Raw genomic sequence first — 24,474 nt, forward strand, 5'->3', positions numbered from 1 at the left:
ATATACGGGGGAGGGGGGGGGGGGGGGGTGTCTATACAAGTGCAACGTACTTGAGGGCAATATTATGGAAATGGAAGAGGACATAGATGAAGAGGAAATGGGAGAAATGATACTGCAAGAAGAACCTGACACAGCACTGAAAGACATTAAGTCGAAACAAGGAACCGGGAGAAGACAACATTCCATTAGAAACAGTGATAGCCTTGGGAGAGCCAACCATGGCAAAACTCTTCCAGCTGGTGAGCAAGATGTACGAGCCAGGCAAAATACCCTCAGACTTCAAGAAGAATATAATGATTCCAATGCCAAAGAAAGCAGGCATTGGTAAGTGTGAAAATTATTGAACCATCAGTTTAATAAAGTTTGTTGTTGTTGTGTTGTTGTGGTCTTCAGTCCTGAGACTGGTTTGATGCAGCTCTCCATGCTACTCTATCCTGTGCAAGCTTCTTCACCTCCCAGTACCTACTGCAACCTACATCCTTCAGAATCTGCTTAGTGTATTCATCTCTTGGTCTCCCCCTACGATTTTTACCCTCCACGCTGCCCTCCAATACTAAATTGGTGATCCCTTGATGCCTCAGAACATGTCCTACCAACCGATCCCTTCTTCTGGTCAAGTTGTGCCACAAACTTCTCTTCTCCCCAATCCTATTCAATACTTCCTCATTAGTTATGTGATCTACCCATCTAATCTTCAGCATTCTTCTGTAGCACCACATTTCAAAAGCTTCTATTCTCTTCTTGTCCAAACTATTTACCGTCCATGTTTCACTTCCATACATGGCTACACTCCATACAAATACTTTCAGAAATGACTTCCTGACACTTAAATCTATAGTCGATGTTAACAAATTTCTCTTCTTCAGAAACGCTTTCCTTGCCATTGCCAGTCTACATTTTATATCCTCTCTACTTCGACCATCATCAGTTATTTTGCTCCCCAAATAGCAAAACACCTTTACTACTTTAAGTGTCTCATTTCCTAATCTAATTCCCTCAGCATCACCCGACTTAATTCGACTACATTCCATTATCCTCGTTTTGCTTTTGTTGATGTTCATCTTATATCCTCCCTTCAAGATACCATCCATTCCGTTCAACTGCTCTTCCAAGTCCTTTGCTGTCTCTGACAGAATTACAATGTCATCGGCGAACCTCAAAGTTTTTATTTCTTCTCCATGGATTTTAATACCTACTCCAAATTTTTCTTTTGTTTCCTTTACTGCTTGCTCAATATACAGATTGAATAACATCGGGGAGAGGCTACAACCCTGTCTTACTCCCTTCCCAACCGCTGCTTCCCTTTCATGTCCCTCGACTCTTATAACTGCCATCTGGTTTCTGTACAAATTGTAAATAGCCTTTCGCTCCCTGTATTTTACCCCTGCCACCTTTAGAATTTGAAAGAGAGTATTCCAGTCAACATTGTCAAAAGCTTTCTCTAAGTCTACAAATGCTAGAAACGTAGGTTTGCCTTTCCTTAATCTTTCTTCTAAGATAAGTCGTAAGGTCAGTATTGCCTCACGTGTTCCAGTATTTCTACGGAATCCAAACTGATCTTCCCCGAGGTCGGCTTCTACTAGTTTTTCCATTCGTCTGTAAAGAATTCGTGTTAGTATTTTGCAGCTGTGGCTTATTAAACTGATTGTTCGGTAATTTTCACATCTGTCAGCACCTGCTTTCTTTGGGATTGGAATTATTATATTCTTCTTGAAGTCTGAGGGTATTTCACCGGTTTCATACATCTTGCTCACCAGATGGTAGAGTTTTGTCATGACTGGCTCTCCCAAGGCCGTCAGTAGTTCCAATGGAATGTTGTCTACTCCGGGAGCCTTGTTTCGACTCAGGTCTTTCAGTGCTCTGTCAAACTCTTGACGCAGTATCGTATCTCCCATTTCATCTTCATCTACATCCTCTTCCATTTCCATAATACTGTCCTCAAGTACATCGCCCTTGTATAAACCCTCTATATACTCCTTCCACCTTTCTGCTTTCCCTTCTTTGCTTAGAACTGGGTTTCCATCTGAGCTCTTGATGTTCATACAAGTGGTTCTCTTATCTCCAAAGGTCTCTTTAATTTTCCTGTAGGCAGTATCTATCTTACCCCTAGTGAGACAAGCCTCTACTTCCTTACATTTGTCCTCTAGCCATGCCTGCTTAGCCATTTTGCACTTCCTGTTGATCTCATTTTTGAGACGTTTGTATTCCTTTTTGCCTGCTTCATTTACTGCATTTTTATATTTTCTCCTTTCATCAATTAAATTCAATATTTCTTCTGTTACCCAAGGATTTCTACTGGCCCTCGTCTTTTTACCTACTTGATCCTCTGCTGCCTTCACTACTTCATCCCTCAAAGCTACCCATTCCTCTTCTACTGTATTTCTTTCCCCCATTCCTGTCAATTGTTCCCTTATGCTCTCCCTGAAACTCTGTACAACCTCTGGTTCTTTCAGTTTATCCAGGTCCCATCTCCTTAACTTCCCACCTTTTTGCAGTTTCTTCAGTTTTAATCTACAGGTCATAACCAATAGATTGTGGTCAGAGTCCACATCTGCCCCTGGAAATGTCTTACAATTTAAAACCTGGTTCCTAAATCTCTGTCTTACCATTATATAATCTATCTGATACCTTTTAGTATCTCCAGGGTTCTTCCATGTATACAACCTTCTATCATGATTCTTAAACCAAGTGTTAGCTATGATTAAGTTGTGCTCTGTGCAAAATTCTACCAGGCGGCTTCCTCTTTCATTTCTTAGCCCCAATCCATATTCACCTACTACGTTTCCGTCTCTCCCTTTTCCTACACTCGAATTCCAGTCACCCATGACTATTAAATTTTCGTCTCCCTTCACTATCTGAATAATTTCTTTTATTTCATCATACATTTCTTCAATTTCTTCGTCATCTGCAGAGCTAGTTGGCATATAAACTTGTACTACTGTAGTAGGTGTGGGCTTCGTACCTATCTTGGCCACAATAATGCGTTCACTATGCTGTTTGTAGTAGCTTACCCGCATTCCTATTTTCCTATTCATTATTAAACCTACTCCTGCATTACCCCTATTTGACTTTGTGTTTATAACCCTGTAGTCACCTGACCAGAAGTCTTGTTCCTCCTGCCACCGAACTTCACTAATTCCCACTATATCTAACTTTAACCTATCCATTTCCCTTTTTAAATTTTCTAACCTACCTGCCCGATTAAGGGATCTGACATTCCACGCTCCGATCCGTAGAACGCCAATTTTCTTTCTCCTGATAACGACATCCTCTTGAGTAGTCCCCGCCCGGAGATCCGAATGGGGGACTATTTTACCTCCGGAATATTTTACCCAAGAGGACGCCATCATCATTTAATCATACAGTAAAGCTGCATGCCCTCGGGAAAAATTACGGCCGTAGTTTCCCCTTGCTTTCAGCCGTTCGCAGTACCAGCACAGCAAGGCCGTTTTGGTTATCGTTACAAGGCCAGATCAGTCAATCATCCGGACTGTTGCCCTTGCAACTACTGAAAAGGCTGCTGCCCCTCTTCAGGAACCACATGTTTGTCTGGCCTCTCAACAGATACCCCTCCGTTGTGGTTGTACCTACGGTACGGCTATCTGTATCGCTGAGGCACGCAAGCCTCCCCACCAACGGCAAGGTCCATGGTTCATGGGGGGGGTTTAATAAAGCACGGTTGCAAAATACTAATACAAATTCTTTACAGACGGATGGAAAACTGGTAGAGGCCGACCTCGGGAAGGATCAGTTTGGATTCCATAGAAACGTTGGAAGACGAGAGGCAATACTGACCCTACGGCTTATCTTAGGTGATAGGTTCAGAAAAGGCAAACCTATGTTTCTATCATTTGTAGACTTAGAGAAATCTTTTGACAATGTTGACTGGAACACTCTCTTTGAAAATCTGAAGGTGGCAGGGCTAAAATACAGGGAGCAAAAAGCTATTTACAATTTGTACAGAAACCAGTTGGCAGTCATGCAGAGTCTAGAGGCATGACAGGGAAGCAGAGGCTGAGAAAGGAGTGAGACAGGGTTGTAGCTTATTCCTGATGTTATTCAATCTGTATATTGAACAAGCAGTAAAGGAAACAAAAGATGAATTTGGAGTAGAAATTAGAATCCACGGAGAAGAAACAAGAACTGAGGTTTGTCGACAACACTGTAATTCTGTCAGAGACAGTAAAGGGCCTGGAAAAGCAGCTGAATGGAATGAACAGAATCTTGAAAGGAGGATACAAGATGAACATCAACAGAAGCGAAACGAGGATAATGAAACGTAGTCGAATTAAATGAGCTCAGTGAATTAGATTAGGAAATGAGACACTTAAAGTAGCAGATGAGTTTTGCTATTTGGGAAGCAAAATAACTGATGATCGTAAAATGTTGAAAGGATATAAAATGTAGACTGAGTACGGCAAGGAAAGTGTTTCTGAAGAAGAGAAATTTGTTTACACTGAATATAGATTTAAGTGTCAGGAAGTCTTATCTGAAAGTATTTGTATGGAGTGTAGCCATATATGGAAGTGAAACATGGATGATAAATACACTCCTGGAAATGGAAAAAAGAACACATTGACACCGGTGTGTCAGACCCACCATACTTGCTCCGGACACTGCGAGAGGGCTGTACAAGCAATGATCACACGCACGGCACAGCGGACACACCAGGAACCGCGGTGTTGGCCGTCGAATGGCGCTAGCTGCGCAGCATTTGTGCACCGCTGCCGTCAGTGTCAGCCAGTTTGCCGTGGCATACGGAGCTCCATCGCAGTCTTTAACACTGGTAGCATGCCGCGACAGCGTGGACGTGAACCGTATGTGCAGTTGACGGACTTTGAGCGAGGGCGTATAGTGGGCATGCGGGAGGCCGGGTGGACGTACCGCCGAATTGCTCAACACGTGGGGCGTGAGGTCTCCACAGTACATCGATGTTGTCGCCAGTGGTCGGCGGAAGGTGCATGTGCCCGTCGACCTGGGACCAGACCGCAGCGACGCACGGATGCACGCCAAGACCGTAGGATCCTATGCAGTGCCGTAGGGGACCGCACCGCCACTTCCCAGCAAATTAGGGACACTGTTGCTCCTGGGGTATCGGCGAGGACCATTCGCAACCGTCTCCATGAAGCTGGGCTACGGTCCCGCACACCGTTAGGCCGTCTTCCGCTCACGCCCCAACATCGTGCAGCCCGCCTCCAGTGGTGTCGCGACAGGCGTGAATGGAGGGACGAATGGAGACGTGTCGTCTTGAGCGATGAGAGTCGCTTCTGCCTTGGTGCCAATGATGGTCGTATGCGTGTTTGGCGCCGTGCAGGTGAGCGCCACAATCAGGACTGCATACGACCGAGGCACACAGGGCCAACACCCGGCATCATGGTGTGGGGAGCGATCTCCTACACTGGCCGTACACCACTGGTGATCGTCGAGGGGACACTGAATAGTGCACGGTACATCCAAACCGTCATCGAACCCATCGTTCTACCATTCCTCGACCGGCAAGGGAACTTGCTGTTCCAACAGGACAATGCACGTCCGCATGTATCCCGTGCCACCCAACGTGCTCTAGAAGGTGTAAGTCAACTACCCTGGCCAGCAAGATCTCCGGATCTGTCCCCCATTGAGCATGTTTGGGACTGGATGAAGCGTCGTCTCACGCGGTCTGCACGTCCAGCACGAACGCTGGTCCAACTGAGGCGCCAGGTGGAAATGGCATGGCAAGCCGTTCCACAGGACTACATCCAGCATCTCTACGATCGTCTCCATGGGAGAATAGCAGCCTGCATTGCTGCGAAAGGTGGATATACACTGTACTAGTGCCGACAATGTGCATGCTCTGTTGCCTGTGTCTATGTGCCTGTGGTTCTGTCAGTGTGATCATGTGATGTATCTGACCCCAGGAATGTGTCAATAAAGTTTCCCCTTCCTGGGACAATGAATTCACGGTGTTCTTATTTCAATTTCCAGGAGTGTAGTTTAGACAAGAAGAGAAAAAATGCTTTCGAAATGTGGTCCTACAGAAGAATGCCGAAGATTAAATGGGTGGATCACATAACTAATGAAGAGGTACTGAATAGGATTGGGGAGAAGAGGAATCTGTGGCACAACTTGACTACAAGAAGGGATCAGTTGGTAGGACATGTTCTGAGGCATCAAGGGATCACCAATTTAGTTCTGGAGGGAAGCGTGGAGAGTAAGAATCGTAGAGGAAGACCAAGAGATGAATAAACTAAGCAGATTCAGAAGAATGTAGGTTGCAATAGTTATTAGGAAATGAAGAGGCTTGCACAGTGTAGTGTAGTGTAGTATGGAGAGCTGCAGCAAACCAGTCTCTTGGACCACAACCACAACAACAACAGCAACAAAAACACCAAATGACAAGAAAATGTATACTAAAATGTAAACTTTCACGGCCAGAAATATCATGTTCATTATAATTATCCGGGCTGTTATGCCGTTGTCGGTTGATGAATTCTGTGGTGATTCCCAACGTTTCGTCTCCGACTGCGGGAGACATCTTCAAGGGGGTCCGTAGCTTGATGGAAGGTCCAACACACACACACACACACACACACACACACACACACACACACACACACTGGTTCGCTACTAATTGCCGCGGACACGGAATTTAGCAGCAGTCAGTAGCGAGCCAGTGTGTGTGTTGGACCTTCCATCAAGCTACGGACCCCCTTGAAGATGTCTCCCGCAGTCGGAGACGAAACGTTGGGAATCACCACAGAATTCATCAACCGACCACGGCATAACTGCCCGGATAATTATAATGGACAAGAAAATGTATGTCTGTATAGTACACATTGTTGAACATGGCTGGTAGCAATGGACAGGTGATGTTGATAGCAAATGAAAAGAACGAAAAACATCCATCCACATTAAATTTTTCTAAAGAGCCTTTATTTTCAACTCATGAAACACCATATTTTCAAAAGATAAGGGACACCAAGCTAACCAGCTAATGTTAGTATGAATCTGTGTCATTACAAAACTCAAGATATGTGCATGCAAGAGCAACCAATGAAGAAAAAAGGTAGACGCGGAATTTGTGGAAAGGGAGCGAATAACACCGCAACAATAATATGAAGATATAATGATTTCGTTTGCAAAAACAATTCTCAAATAGCAGTTTGCATTCAACCGAGGTTGACGACAATTATGCTCCAACTAAATAATTCCAATGTAATCAATTAGCATTTATAACGTATGAAACTATTGTCAAGCATGAACTTAAATGTTACTTGTAACCACTCTATGATTGGATGTAAATTAACTGCACTAAATGATGAAGAAATAACAATAAATAGCTACTTGTCAGCATGTACATAATACACCATGCACCTGCTCTTTAACATTTAAGAGCATGTCTGCTCTAGGGTTAAACGCTAATGATGGACTTGAGTTAATACCTTTCAAAAATTTGAGCTTTCAACATTATCAATCATTGTTTGTCGAGTTCTGTCACTTGCTCTTGCCATTCCTGGAGGCATCCAGTGCCGAGTCTAGCAAATGCCCTTATGTAACTGTGTTTGTGAGCGTCTACCAGTCCTTTTGTTTAGGGTAGGCATGTATTGTGGAGGGGCCACAGTGAGCAGACATGGCAGTTACCTGGGAGAATCTGCAGCGAACACAAACACCTCAGCCAGACAAGATCGCAGAGTGTGGATGCACTAGTGGCATGACAAGACTGCAGTTAGCAGACTTACTTCTCAACCAGCCAAATTCCACAGCTCATGGGCACCTTTGCATCATGATGTATAACACAGAACACACTCCTTTTCAGCACCTCAATTAACAAGTGCCCACTTCCATGCACTGCTGAGTGTGTGCAGCTGGTACCTAGATATATAGTTAATTTACACCGATCTGTCTCAACTTTAATAGATGTGTAGGCTATACATTCATCAATCAGTGGAAGAGGGCACTTGATACAGAAACACTGCACTGGAGTATCTTTCGCATTCTACATTGTAACGGAAACAAGTTGTTGTGGATGACGTATTATTGTCATCATTAACTGTGATCTCTGGGCGCAGTGGGCACTGTTTCATCATTTGTATTTCTGCAGTTCCATTACATCTTCGAAACCCATTTGCTTTCCTGTAAAACATGATGATGTACTGTATCTTGTTGAACACACTAATGTCTTAGAGAATTAACACATGTGCACTAAGAACAAAATACCATGTTTACTACGTTTTGGAATTAAAGGTACTTCACTGTCAATACATGGCCAAGAAAAACGTGGTGATTGTAAACAAGGAATGAAAACAATACATACAATTCATGTCTCATCATCATTCTAAGCAACAAGTCCAGTTTTTCAACCTTTCTCCAAGTTTAATAACAAGGCACTGGAATGACCACATTTGCACTTAGAAGGCCAGCAATACTGAACCATAAGATGACTTTCTTCTCAAAAGGATTCTGAAATTGAGTATTCAGCTAACGTAAATTAATTTTTGTCTGATTGTCAGAGGCCTCCAGACCCAACTGACCTGTTCATACCGAGTCACCACACGTAAGTTAGGCTTATGTTCCTCATTATGTAACTCTAGTCTCAGTATTCTCAAGGATAATGTCTACAGAATAACTTTCATAGTTGATTTACAGAAATAGTAAGTTCCTCAAATGAGTATATAACAATTCACAGAACGTAAAAACAATTTGATCATCCTATGTTAAGGTGTTTATGCTAAGTTGGAAGGGTCGACTGTGTATATGTCTCTCCTCAACACTATTTACCGCTTTGCTCAGAATATTTATAATCAGTCTGTAAAAGAAATAACTGCACTTATGAAACTGCATAATTGTGATTCTTACATACAACACTGAAACCAAAATGATTATTCCCATTTTCGTGCAAGCTGCTAATAAATACATCTATCTGCTCAGTTAGTGAATTACTTTTGTCCTTGTGTTCTGAATACAATATCTAACAAGCAACAATTATGAAACAAAAGTTAATGTTGACCCTGCTAGTAATTGGATTAGCAAGCATGCTTACATCAGAGACATATTATTACTAAAAGCTAGTTATGTTAAACAATTTCATGAAATAACTAGTTACAACCACACTGTACATAATATATGTATATAATAGGATTGTGTCTGAAATCTAGTTTATGTAATGTCATAAACATACCAGCACAAGCCCTCTCATACGAGGTTCAAGGTCTTTGCCAGTTGGTGAAGAACCGAGGACGTATTCTACCATTTTGACTCCTAAACCACCAGTTTCTGAGGAGCGGGGGGAGAGAATATTTGCTGCTTCACTACCAGGAAAGCTTCCTGATCTCCTAGGTACCATAGTGATGGGTTGGGAAACAGCATGATCTGCAATGTGAACAAGGACAGGCTGAATTAATGAAAAGAATGACATAAAAATACAATGATGACATATTAAAACAGAATAGTTTGTTAAGTTCAGTGTAAGCTGTATAATGAAATACACAACAACAAATTACTTGCTTTGTATCTGTTCAACAGGGTCATTCATAAGCACAAATGTCACTGGAGGCAATGCAGTGTTAAAACCTATAAAATACAAACTTAAATTGTGAGTGCACTCTGCTGATTGATCAGTTAAGTCGTCATATTAAAGCACTGTGTGAAAATTTTTGTAATGACTAAAACTGGCTCAGTTGAAAATTTAATAGCTCCTTCAACTGAACAAAACTTGATGTCGTTTTTACCATTAAAGTCTCTTTGGAATGTTTATGAAAATGATTACCTCTTGGAATCAAAGCAGTGGATTTTTTATGCCTATTCTCTCATCTTCCAGATCATACAAAATGGAAACACTTGTAAACTTGTTACTTTTGTGAATTGTACATCCAAAAGGAACTAAAGCGCAATACAATGATAATAAGTAAGACAAGCAGCCTACTTTAAGAAACTAGCCCTAAGCAAATTGATCTATTTGACGATAATGTTACCCTTTTATTCATTTTCACTTTTCTTCATTAAAAAAAAAATCTGCCCATGTGCTTCAGATACATACTTTGAAAGAGGATCCATAGAATAAAATCTTTTCAGACTTCTCTGTATTTTTAAAGACCACCACCACCCTAAAACCTCTCCCCTAGATTCGCTGACACACAGGAAAATGATCTTCAGTCTTCTTAACCTTACCTTCAGCTGCACACTATGAAGATAGCCAATGTTTGATGGAGGAACAGTGAGCTTGTCTACGTCAATTTTCAATTAACCACTGAAATTTTCTTATCAACTTTATACTTTCCCAAAATGAAAGTAAATTAACTGAGATGGCAGCTTACATATCTGCCAACTGCTGAACTTTAATAACAAAGAAAAAGTTACTTGTTAGACACTCTTGACATACAAAAATGTTTTCAATGAAACGGCAGCATTTTCATACTGTTTTTCAGTTTTTATTAGCATTCCAATCAACCAAGACACAAGTCACCCTGGGGCATTAAACTGAGAGAGGCACCCAAGTCCAAGATTCATATACTGTGTATAAGACAATCGGTAACAGAAAAGCCACAGGCGAATGTGTATGAGGGAATAAATTGTTTGTTGTCGAACTGGCACCGAGTCAACGTTGCAATTCACATTTGAATGTTTGACAGAGGGTTCATAGAACCACTTTCTGGCTATTACTCGAGTATTCCAGTGTAAAATAACAACTGGGGAAAAACCAGCACCTAATTCTTTCCATATGAGCTCTAATTTCTCTTACTTCATTATGATGCTTATTTCTCCCTGTGTAAAGAGTGTCAACAAAATGGTTTGGCATTCAGAGGAGGAAGATAGTGGCTGAAATTTGGAGTGAAAATCTCTCTGGAATTAAAAACGCCTTTTGTTTAATGACTGCCACCTCAACTCATTCATCACAACTGTGAAACTTGCTCCCTTATTTCACAATAATGCAAAACAAACAGACCTCTTTTGAATTTTTTTGTGTTTGCTGCCTACATCAATAGATGAACTATTGGCAGACAAATTGTATACATGCTCCTAAGAACCAAATAGAAAACTTGGTGATGAGGAGTTGGGATGAGGGGGTGCTCGACATCACGGTCATCAGCGCCCTGACGAAAAGTCAACATGAAATCTCAAGGGTGGGGATGATGGCTGTCCCCACATGTAGAGCAGTTTATAATGTACTAAAGGCTGCTGTCCTTCCCCACCAGTTTAGAGATGAAGAAAACTTGGATCCTGTATGTCAAGGGAAATAGAAAAACAGTGCCCTCCAAATATCTTCATAGATGCAAGTGTGAGAAGAAGGAAGACAATATTACATCTGAAGACGGTTTTCTCTCAGTTCTGAATAAACATTTGCAACAAATGTCTTAGTATTTTGTGACTTCTCGACTGGACATAAGGATGAACAAGTACTATAGGAAGCCTCTGGAGGAAAAGGCATAGTTTTAAAAATATTCCACCTAAAGCTACAAAATATGCACAATCTCTGAATGTGCATTTATTAAGGCAATATAAAATACACTGATCAGTCAGAAGATTATGACCACCAATCTACTATCAATATAAACTCATCCATGCGATAGCAGCATCAACTGGCAAGGAATGACTGCTAGTCAGACAAACACACAGTGCATGTGTAGTATCACTGAGTGTGCTGTTCGTGTATAAGTTTGACTGGCGGCAGATTGTGATGGCTTGGAGATTTGGCACAAGCATTTCGGAAACTGTAGAAGTTGTCGGGTGTTTGAAGAGTGCTGTGGTAAGCGTCTTCAACAAGTGGTGAAACCACATTCAGATGCCGTGTGTTTCGACAGCCATCCGTAATTCTGCATGTCAGATGTCATAGGATGGGCAGACTGGCACAACAGGACAGGCGGCAAACTGTGGCAGAATTAGCACCAGACTTTCATGCTGAGCAGAGTACAAGTGTGCCTGAACACAAAGTGCACCAAACACTCCTAATGATGGGCCTCTGCATCTGATAGCCCAAGCCTGCGCCAATGTTGACACCACAAAATTGGGAACTACCACTGAAATGGGCATGCGACCAGTGACACCAGATGTTGGCACAGTGGCACAGGGTTGCATGGTCTGATAAATCCCAATATCTTCTTCAACATGTCGATGGGTGTGAATCCCTCCTCTTCCATGGGAACAGCTCCTTGAAACTGTACTGTGGGCGGAGACAAGATGGCAGTGGCTCCATTATGCTCTGGGGAACATTCATGTGGACATCCATGGGTCCGGTGGAACTCGTGCAGAGCACCACGACGGCCAAGGAGTATTGTACACAGGTTGCAGACCACATACACCCCTTGATGATGATTATGTTTCCTGATGTCAGTAGCATTTTTCAACAAGGCAATGCGCCGTGTCACAAGGCCAGGAGTGTGATGGAGTGGTTTGAGCAACACAGTGGCGAGTTACAACTGATGTGCTGGTTCCCAAGTCGCCAGACCTGAACCCGATTGAATACATCTGGGATCTGATTGAACATGGTGACCTCAGAGCTCATGGCTCCCTCCCCTGAATTAGGTGACACGTGTGTCTGTCGGGGAGGGGGGGGGGGGGGAGAGATATGGTGCCAACTACCTCCAGCAAACGATGAAGGCCTCATCGTTTCCATGCCACAACGCTTCGCCGCAGTTATCCATGCCACAGGTGGACATACCGGCAATTAGGTAGGTGGTCATAATGTTCTGGATAATCGGTGTATGTGGGGGGGGGGGGGGGCAGGGGGGAACAAGAGAAAAACAGACTTACTTAAACTGCATTCCAGGAACATGCAGCCATGGCAGATTCTTCATCAAGAAAATGCACTCTTATTTAAACTCAATTATCTGTGGAAGTATACAGACCAATATTTCATTCTGCATGGCAGGACTCTGGTTATGATATTCAGGACTCTGGTTATAATATTCAAAAACCTGTGGACAACCTCTAAGTGTCACTGACATGGCGTTCAACACTGATGATACAGAACGTGCAGTTATGACGTGATCAACTTGCTTTTCTTCACTGTGCCTTTCGTAGTCACTGATATTGCTGTGAATTCTCACTTGCATTTATAATTAAGATATCTGGTTTGACGTCTGGAGACATTTGCAGAGTCGTGCAGGAAAGTGACTATCACTAGCACACTGAGAGGCATGTAATGGTCCCGCAAACAAAATTTAATATAGGTATGTTCGCTCGATTGTAAGTACTTTCCATGTGAGAAGTCTACTCAGACTGCCTCCTAACTTGTTAATACTTTATGTTATGTCTGTTGGTGTTACACTATTAAATGGGTGGTGGGAGATAGTTTCGTTTCATCTGTTTTCTTTCATTAGAATAATTCTTGAATTATATGCGCAATGTGGCTAGTTACACATTACAAAAATTTTTTGTCGACATTATGGAAGTGCAACAAATTTCTTTACGACAGTTACAAATTACAAAACTACGTACGACATTTATAACTGACAGACATAACGCATCATCATGAGATAGTAAGGTATGGTGAAAGTTGGGGGCGGGGGAGACAAAGCCGCGGTACACACACACACACACACACACACACACACACACACACACCGCATAACGCGAAAGTAGTTACATATTAAATTCACCAAAAGGAATGGAAAAATTGTAGAGAAATCTGAACGAAAATTAGAGACATTAATGTGGCTATGACTTGATACAGCAGGGATGACGCGTCTCTGGCAGCCGGGCATCAGAGGTCAGCAGCGGAGGCGGCGTGCAGGTGCGCGGTGAGAACAAAGCCGCGAGCGGGGCCGTTGACAGCGCCAGCCAGGCCTGACCGCCAGCCGGTTCCTGTCACAGCACGCCGCGCGCGCCGCACCGTCTCCGCAACAGCCGCCGCAGCACAATTCAATGCCGTTGTAGGCCGTAAGCAGATAGCGCATCCGGTCAGGACATCATCACTGCCATATCGAACGAGAGGACCTTACGGTGTGGGCCCCTCAGTTTTTCTTCGTACTTCTATAATTTGAAGGTCAATACCCCGACATCAGTTTCATAAAGCAGTACGACGCAATTTTCTTCACTGCGTAAATTTAAAAACACCGTCTTCGAAGATTAGAAAAGTTTCTAGTGCTGTTAAATACGACACATTTGTACGTGGCTAAGTCAAATATTATCCGCAATTTATTTATATTTTTATTTATTTTGGCAGTACTGTCATTTTACGCTGGTGACGCATGCTTTGTTATTTGTTGTTATATCTCTGCAATTTTCAAGCTGCTAGGTTAGTTTCGCTATCGCTGCCATGCTGTTAATCATGGCTGCTCCGCTATTTCCACCAAAGAAGAGCAACGTTCAGTGATCAGTTTTATTGTGGTCGGAAGGCGTATCAGGGGCCGAAATTCATCGCAGACTTTCGGTACAGTACGGGAACAGTGTTTTCCACAACGGAGTATCTACGAATGGATTGAAAAATTCCGAAATGGTCGCACAAGTGTTACGCACGATGAAGGAGCCGGACGACCGTTTGTCGCCACGAATGAAGAAACCTCGGTGTTTGCTTCGAATTACAGGTTTTAGCCTGGCAGTAAGCATCTCACTGTTTATTGTTGTGCCCCTTTCCCCATAATGTTCCAGTACTGGACCTAGTGCGTCGGAAAAAACCGTATGCAACAGTTTCCCTGCAGAAGGTTGGGTCTTGAAATTTTTCTTGCACGGCGAATTTGGAGTGTTCACGTGAAATGATTCTCATAGACAGACGAGTAACTATTGGCGAAGTGGCACATCGTCTGCCAATTAGTCACGGTTTTGCCTACGAAATCTTCCACAACAGACTTGGGTTTCATGGAGTCTGTGCAAGATAGGTCCCAAAACAACTCACACAGTTGCATAAACAAACGCGCTTGGACATCTGTCAAAAACATTTGGATCGCTACGGTAAAGAACGGGACAACAACTTAGACAGGATCATTACTGGTGACGAAACATAGATCCATCATTAAGAGCCGGAGAGTAAACGGCAGAGTATGGAATGGAAACATCCAAATTCGCCGCGCAAGAAAAATTTCAAGACCCAACCTTCTGCAGGGAAACTGTTGCATACGGTTTTTTCCGACGCACTAGGTCCAGTACTGGAACATTATGGGGAAAGGAGCACAACAATAAACAGTGAGATGCTTACTGCCAGGCTAAAACCTGTAATTCGAAGCAAACGCCGAGGATTGCTGTCAAAAGGTGCTGTGTTGCTGCACGACAATGCCCGTCCGCATACTGCTGCCCACACTGCTGAAACGCTCCAGAAACTCAAATTTGGAGTACTGGATCATCCTAAGGGGGGAAATTTGTACCAAATTTTCATTTATTGTAAATACTTGACTTCCCATGCGAATAATGATTAAAAATGTTACTTTTATTTAAAAGTGTGATTCAATATTTGTTAATTATTTTTGTTTGTCGATAAAATAAACAAGTAAAAAGTTTGTTACTAGCGAGATTCCACTAGTAACACTGCCTGTTCACAACAGACTGTTCGAATTCACATACGTCATTAACAGCTGTTAATTCAACGCTGCCACCGTAGTTATCGCGCTGACGTCGCTTGTATACTAGGAATAAAATCAGTCTTCAGAACTTCTTGGACGGAAGATGAAAAATTTGGAAATTTGTGATACGTTCTATGGGACCAAACTGAAAAGATCATCGGTCCCTACACACTACTTAATCTAATTTAAACTAACCGACACACACACACACACACACACACACACACACACACACACACACAAGCACGCGTGCGCGCGCGAACTGTGGCAATGCGCCTTATATCGCACTGCTACCCGCGCGGCAGACGGACGATGTATAGTGGACAGTTTTAAGAAATATTTTTACAACGATTCTTAAAACTAATACGAAACCAATTTTCCATTAGTTACACTATGTGATCAAAAGTATCCGAACACCCCATAAAACATACGTTTTTCGTATTATGTGCATTGTGCTGCCACCTACCGCCAGGTACTCCATATCGGCGATCTCAGTAGTCATTAGACATCGTGACAGCAGAATGCGGCGCTCCACGGATTTCGAACGCGGTGAGGTGATTGGGTGTCACTTGTGTCATACGTCTGTACGCCAGATTTCCACACTCCTAAACATCCCTAGGTCCACTGTTTCCGATGTGATAGTAAAGTGGAAACGTGAAGGGACACTTACAGCACAAAAGCGTACAGGCCGACCTCGTCTGTTGACTGACAGAGACCGCCAACAGTTGAAGGTCGTAACGTGTAATAGGCAGACATGTATCCAGACCATCACATAGGAATTCCAAACTGCATCAGGATCCACTTCAAGTACTATCAAAGTTAGGCGGGAGGTGAGAAAACTCTGATTTCATGGTCGAGCGGCTGCTCATAAGCCACACATCACGACGGTAAATGCCAAGCGACGCCTCGCTTGGTGTAAGGAGCGTGAACATTGGGCGATTCAACAGTGGAAAAACGTTGTGTGGAGTGACGAATCACGGTACACAATGTGGCGATCCGATGGCAGGGTGAGGGTATGTGTCGAATGCCCGGTGAACGTCATCTGCCAGCGTGTGCAGTGCCAACAGTAAAATTTGGAGGCGGTGGTGTTATGGTAAGGCCATGTTTTCATGGAGGGGGTTTGCACCCCTTGTTGTTTTACGTGGCACTATCACAGCACAGGCCTACATTGATGGCGCCTACATCTCTGAACTCTATCGAGCACCTGTTCATAATCCACGGCCTGTGGCGGAGTGGTTACACGACAATAACATCTCTGTAATGGACTGGCCTGCACACGGTCCTGACCTTAACCCTATAGTACACCTTTCGGATGTTTTGGAACGCCGACTTCGTGCCAGGCCTCACTGATCGTCCTCTCCTCAGTGCAGCACTCCATGAAGAATGGGCTGCCATTCCCCAAGAAACCTTCCTGAACGTATGCCTGCCAGAGTGGAAGCTGTCATCAAGGCTAAGTGTGAGCCAACATCATATTGAATTCCAGCATTACCGATGGAGGGCGCCACGAACTTTTACATCATTTTCAGCCAGGTGTTCGGATACTTTTGATCACATAATGTACATTGTTTGGTTTGGGGACACTATAATATTTCGTAACTTGTCTTAAACTTTAACTACAACTTTGTCATCAACATCGCGAAAGGTACAGGATGTTTCATTGTTATCAATAGAAAAAGGCTAGCTTAGCGCCTGCTACGTCGCTCGCGTGGAGTGTATAGTCTGCACTTTTTCTTTTCTTTAATCAAATTTTTAGTTGTTCACAAACTGAAACACCTAATCGTTTCACGTCTGCTGAGTTTTGGTGGTGATTTTTCCATTGAAACCTTTGTATCCTAACACACCCATCTTTGTATCTCACCGAAAAATGAAATGCAAATTTTCGTATATTTATGTTTAAATTTTTTTATATTATTATAACGAAATATTTTCTTAAAATTTCATCTCGTATTTCATCCCCTTGGGGTACACACACCCTCCTCAAAGTTTTTATCCTTTGCAGTTCGCGGTAGGCCAGGATGAGTCAGTGAATCACTGACCATATTTCACAACCTTAGGGAATGAATTTCGAAGTTTTAATGATTTAGCTTAAAAATGCTTCCAGAATTAAATATTTTCACAAAATGTTTCACACCCTATTACCCCTTAGGGGTTGAGTTTCCTAAAACAGTGAAACCAAATACAAATTTTCAAAATGATTATATAATGAAATATTTCCATAATAACTTTCATCCCCTATTTCACTCCCATTCGGCTTAAATTTGCAAAAATACTGAAACACGCATTTCTTTGTTTTTGGCCGAGAAAACAAATACAAAGTTTCGTAGGTGTAGCATCGAAACTGCTTTAATAGCGATATATTTCCAAATAAACATTTCATCCGTTATTTCACTCTCACGGGTGGAATTTCTTAGAGTCTCTTGTTAAACGACGCCTACAGCATAACATCAACGCCCTCTACAAATTTCAAGTTTCTATTCTCTGGCTCTATAATTAAAGATAAACTTTAAAAACGCTGTAGAAATAACACCATTGGATAGAATGTCAAATTGCAACGGAATATTATCGGAGAACGGCGAAAACGTATGGCAGAAGAAGAAAAATAGTGTGAAAATTGATCAATAGACGGCGCTGTATATGACAACACGTAAATGAAAATAACTATCATGCGCACGACCCACTCAGGTTGGTATAAACACTCCGGGTACCCAGCTTTTCCTCCTCTCGCGTCTACAACATTCGCCATGACTGTCTCAATGCAGGATCGCACTCTGCTTGTAGAGCTGTATTACAAGAATGATGACAGCACACATCACTCCGCGAAATTCCGGGCTGTGAAAGTGACTGCCGTGCGCCTGGAGAAAATGATTCGAAAAGACGTGTTCTTTTGGTTTGCAACCTGGTAGAGGGAGGAAACAAATGGATTCGACGTCAGTGGAAGCAGTGGCCACAGCAATGCAGGAGGAGACGAGGGGTGGTGTGCAAACGTGTAGTGCAACGGAGAATTGCCCGAACATTGGACATACCCATGAGCACGGTGCTTAAAATCCTACGAAACATCCTTTTTTGCTATCCATTCAAAATTACCCATATGCACGAGTTGCTTCCTGTTGACCTGCCAGCAAGAGAGACCTTTGCTTTACAATTTCTTGCTCGCATGGAAGTGAACAATGACTGGCCGTGGAAGATTTTGTGGGCAGACGAAGCCCACTTCCATATGACACGATACGTCAATACACAGAATTGTCGAATAAGGGCAACGAAAATTCCACACGGAAATTAACCAGTACCACTTCATCGTGAAAAGGTCACTGTGTAGTGCGGGTTTACGGCACCATTTATCATAGGGGCATATTTATTGAAGAGAAAGGTGCTTCCGGTCATGTTACCTGTACCGTCACTGTTAAGCTCTATGAGTGTCTTTTGCGCAACCACGTCATTCCAGCTCTCCAACAGCGTGGGCGGGATCATTTTTATGGAAGATGGCGCACCTAAGAACATTGGAAATCCCGTTAGGCAGCTGCTGAAGCGCCATCTCGGAAATGCTAGATTTATCAGCCACCATTTCCCTATAGCCTGGCCGTCCCGATCACCTGATCTTAATCCGTATGACTTGTGGTGTGGGGCTATCTGAAAGAGGTTTTGTTCGGTGTTCCGATTGAAAACTTAACTGCATTGCCCAATACATTCTGAACGTGACCCCGGAAACACTTCGATCAGTTATGGAACGTACTGTTTCTCGATTTCAACTTGTTGCAGAAAAAGGTGGACAGCATATTGAAAATGTTTTGCGCCAGTCACAGGGAAATTAATAATCCAATTTGATTTTGATTGATGCTTTTTAAGCGGTTTCGGCTTGAGGACAATTAAAAACCGATGTGAGTGATGCTTTTTATGCAGTTTTCGGCCTCAGGAAAATTAAAAACAGATTTTACTCATCCGATATATGACCTTGCCGTGGTGGATGGGTTTACGTAACTAACAGTATCACACCTGTACACCCATGCACACTGAATAGTGCAGTTTGTTTAACTTCAGACGTACACCTTAGACATTGTTGTATGATTCATTTATCATCTGTGGTCGATCACGATTACGTTTGATGCTTACAGCCCCATCTATTGCTACATTTTGTAACTATTTTTTTTCTGCCATACGTTTTCCCCCTTCACCGATAATATTCCGTTGTAATTTGACGTCATTCTGGCCAGTGGCGTTATTTCTACAGAGGCTTGAAAGTTTAATCACCCTGTGTATTAGCGTAATCTAACGTGCAACAATTTAATTAACAATTTTAGCGGTAATGATTTATGGTAACGTGCTGATCCATAAGAAGGCCTCTTTCTTATCTTGTGTGACGCAATTTAGCCAGTACAATGTACAACCAATATTTACTTGACTAATATAGTTTGCATGCCAACGGCCTTGCCGCAGTGGTAACATCGGTTCCCCTCAGATCACCGAAGTTAAGCTCTGTCGAGCTGGGCTAGCACTGCGATGGGTTACCATCCGGTCTGCCGAGCGCTGTTGGCAAGCGGGGTGCACTCAGCACTTGGGAGGCAAATTGAGTATCTCCTTGATTGAGAAGTAGCAGCTCCGGTCTCGAAACTGACATACGGCCGGGAGAGCGGTGTGCTGCCCACATGCCCCTCAATATCCACTTCCAGTGACACCAGCGGTCTGACGACGACACGGCGGCCGGCTGGTACCGTTGGGCCTTCGTGGCCTGTTCGGGAGGAGTTTGGTTTAAAAAACATATAGTTTACATAGACAGTTTAAAATAATTAAGGCACTCTCTTGTTATAAAGACAGAGGCAACGAAAACTACAACACCGACAAGCTTTTCTCTCTCAAAACTTTGCTTCTCACATCAGTCGTATGAGTTCACAAGACTAACTTTTGTATAGCTTTACGAAATTTGGTTATGGTAACCTAGAGCTGAAGGGCTTCACGAGAGCCTTGATAACTTATCACGTGATTTTTTAAAAAAAATTTTTAATACAAAGTCAGGTTTGACCGAAACGGCAAAAATGCTGTGAGGTTCATTCTTTTATGGCCTTCTAGTGTTCACACAACTGGTCTGAAGTTGGAAACATCTTACATCAGAAATCAAACAAGAACAACGAATAGTCCAGTCGGCAGTAACATTGGGTTTTGCAGAAGGTCCACATTTTATACACACTTAGTATGTTGCAATTCCAACTTTTCGACCTCGAGGACAATGTACTAACATGGAGTGAGCGAAATTGGTATGCTTTCAGTTTTTTTTCTCTATGATGGTTTTTCCTTGAATCCAACGATAAACAGCACTTAAGACTTTTTCTTGTAGAGCACTAATACAACGTGTTTTTGCACTATCTACTTACCAAGATACAGAGCTTTAAAAAACGGCAAAATTCCAAAGTTATCAAGAAATAATAAAAATAACACATTTTACAATTTTAATCATACAACTTTTAAAAAGGATAATGATAGATGCTTCTAACGCTCAACGCTTAATATCAAGAGCATCCTCTCAGACCCCTACCATCAAGAGGATGCTCATTTCTGCTAATGTCGTGTAAAAATCTTAAGTTCTTCTAATTACCAACCTTTAACACCACCAACATCCGCCCCCTTCCCTGCCTTCAATGGGACATCCTTCAGTAAAGGTATAAAACTACACAGAGAAATAAGATATTTATACGATGTGTATTTTATTTAAAAATGTGTGATATCCAATACAATGTCACTGCTTACCAGCTAAACGTACGTTTAAGAGCAAACTTTTACGAATGAGACAACATTTTTATGAGACTTTGTACAGTCAGATGTTAACGCCTTGACTTCTTTTGTCCACACGGCAACGAGTTTGGCATCAGTTTTCCCTCCTCAGCGATGATACTGTCGGGCAGTGCTTCTCCGTCATCGTGTTGCCTCCTCAGCATCATCCTCGTTGAGGTCTGGCTCGGCTGCAGTATCGCATGCATGGTTACATCAGAGTTTGCAAATGACAGTGCACTGGAGTCCTGCTTTTGAAACTGCTGCTGTCCTCTGCGCTACAGCCTTTCGTATATTTGAAAGAAATTACTTGCAGTAACCAGTCTGAATTTGCATTTTTCGTTCTTAAGGGAATCTTCCATTTTTTGTCTGTGTCCAGTCTCAAACTAGTGGCATCTATTCCCGTTACCCATCCACACCTGTACTTTTAGGTAGGTATGAAGTCTCCACCGTACTATTTTACAAGAAACCTTTACCTTGCTTCAGAAATACTGCGTGCTCTTTCACTTGGCTGCTGGAAGATAAAAAGTCAGAGGGGACATTGTTTACCTACATCTACATGACTACTATGAAATTCAACTTAATTAAATGCGCGGCAGAAGCTTCATTGAAGAACTACCAGAAAATCTCTCTACTGCTCCAGTTCCGAATGGCGCGCAGGGAAATCGAAATCTCAAATCTCTCCGTGAGAGCTTTTATTTATTATTTTAATACGATGATCATCTCTCCCTATGTACATAGGCGTCAACAAAATATTTTCGCATTCGAAGGAGACAGTTGATGATTAAAATTTCGTGAAAAGATGTCGCCACAACGTTTTAATGATTGCCACCTCAACTCATTTGTCATATCCGTGACACTATCCCCCCTATTTCATGATAATAAAAGCGGACTGCTCTTCTTTGAACTTTTTCGATGCACTCCGTGAATCCTACCTGGTACGGATCCCGTATCTCACAGGAGTACTCCTTAAGTAACCAGACAAGCGCTGTGTCAAAAGAAGCCTTCTGGACATCTAGAAACATGGAATCAACTTGAGATGCCTGCAGACAGCACCCAATGCTTCGTGTGAACAAAGGGCCAGTTGTGTTTTACAAGAAGGATATTTTCTGAATTCGAGTTGACAGTAAGTCAATCGATAGTTTTCTTCGAGGTAATTCATGGCGTTCGAAAATAGCATATGTTACAAAATCCTACTGCGAATAGACGCCATTGGTTTTTATTTATTTATTAAACTGATCTGATTAGGGCCATCAGTCCCTCTCTTACAACGGACCAGGATTTCACACATACATCATAGTTACCTACGAAATACAAATTTCAATATGACAAATAAAGAGTGCTTGCACTAATGCTGCTGCTGCTGACGACGACGACGACGACGACGACGACGACGACGACGACGACGACAATTTGGAGACAGTGTCAGCTAAGAATACTGGGAAATGAGAGAGATCTGTTTGGAAAGAAGGATGTACAAGGATAACGAGTGCGTACAGGGACAATGGTAATCCGTATTGTTGTTTTAGTAGATCTGTCACTAACTGTCTACTGAAGCTGGTGATGTTACTCAGTTCTCTAACATAATGCGAAAGTTTATTCCAGAGTTTGGGTTTCTGCTACTAAGGAGTACTCCGACAAATTGGCTGAACGATGGAGTGGGACAGAAGGAATTTTGCTGTGATGGGAACGTGTATTTCTTCTGCCACGTTGTTCAAGACAACAGTGTTAAGGGCGAGGAGAGATACGAGGGGAAAATGTGTGTCTATAAGACAAAGATAGAGGACATGGAAATCTCTGCGCTTATCTGCTTGCAGCCACGAAACTGTGCACATGATGGTGAAATATGATCAAGAGTCGAACAACATAGACATAATGAACACAGGCATTCAAAACCATTTCCAGGCGCCGTAAGCTTTCCTGAGATAGGCCTCGCAGGATAAATTCGCTGTAATCAATAATTGGTAGTATAAGTGTTTGCACAATTTTACTCTCCGGGTCAAGAGGGAAGAAGTTTTTATACACTCCTGGAAATTGAAATAAGAACACCGTGAATTCATTGTCCCAGGAAGGGGAAACTTTATTGACACATTCCTGGGGTCAGATACATCACATGATCACACTGACAGAACCACAGGCACATAGACACAGGCAACAGAGCATGCACAATGTCGGCACTAGTACAGTGTATATCCACCTTTCGCAGCAATGCAGGCTGCTATTCTCCCATGGAGACGATCGTAGAGATGCTGGATGTAGTCCTGTGGAACGGCTTGCCATGCCATTTCCACCTGGCGCCTCAGTTGGACCAGCGTTCGTGCTGGACGTGCAGACCGCGTGAGACGACGCTTCATCCAGTCCCAAACATGCTCAATGGGGGACAGATCCGGAGATCTTGCTGGCCAGGGTAGTTGACTTACACCTTCTAGAGCACGTTGGGTGGCACGGGATACATGCGGACGTGCATTGTCCTGTTGGAACAGCAAGTTCCCTTGCCGGTCTAGGAATGGTAGAACGATGGGTTCGATGACGGTTTGGATGTACCGTGCACTATTCAGTGTCCCCTCGACGATCACCAGTGGTGTACGGCCAGTGTAGGAGATCGCTCCCCACACCATGATGCCGGGTGTTGGCCCTGTGTGCCTCGGTCGTATGCAGTCCTGATTGTGGCGCTCACCTGCACGGCGCCAAACACGCATACGACCATCATTGGCACCAAGGCAGAAGCGACTCTCATCGCTGAAGACAACACGTCTCCATTCGTCCCTCCATTCACGCCTGTCGCGACACCACTGGAGGCGGGCTGCACGATGTTGGGGCGTGAGCGGAAGACGGCCTAACGGTGTGCGGGACCGTAGCCCAGCTTCATGGAGACGGTTGCGAATGGTCCTCGCCGATACCCCAGGAGCAACAGTGTCCCTAATTTGCTGGGAAGTGGCGGTGCGGTCCCCTACGGCACTGCATAGGATCCTACGGTCTTGGCGTGCATCCGTGCGTCGCTGCGGTCCGGTCCCAGGTCGACGGGCACGTGCACCTTCCGCCGACCACTGGCGACAACATCGATGTACTGTGGAGACCTCACGCCCCACGTGTTGAGCAATTCGGCGGTACGTCCACCCGGCCTCCCGCATGCCCACTATACGCCCTCGCTCAAAGTCCGTCAACTGCACATACGGTTCACGTCCACGCTGTCGCGGCATGCTACCAGTGTTAAAGACTGCGATGGAGCTCCGTATGCCACGGCAAA

The 24,474-nt window shown here is 43.3% G+C and overlaps 1 protein-coding gene across 6 annotated transcripts in view; it reads right to left on the reverse strand.

Moving 5' to 3' along the window:
• LOC126162871 (pumilio homolog 2) overlaps positions 1-24,474 on the reverse strand; it is a 593,093-nt gene that overhangs the window by 298,444 nt on the left and 270,175 nt on the right. For all 6 annotated transcript variants that reach the window (XM_049919652.1, XM_049919655.1, XM_049919653.1 and 3 more), the window contains one exon: positions 9,158-9,348. In XM_049919652.1, the coding sequence (XP_049775609.1) occupies positions 9,158-9,348 (191 nt within the window). The remainder of the gene's footprint in view (positions 1-9,157; positions 9,349-24,474) is intronic.

Source organism: Schistocerca cancellata, chromosome 2 (assembly GCF_023864275.1).
Source record: "Schistocerca cancellata isolate TAMUIC-IGC-003103 chromosome 2, iqSchCanc2.1, whole genome shotgun sequence".
NCBI lineage: Eukaryota > Metazoa > Arthropoda > Insecta > Orthoptera > Acrididae > Schistocerca > Schistocerca cancellata.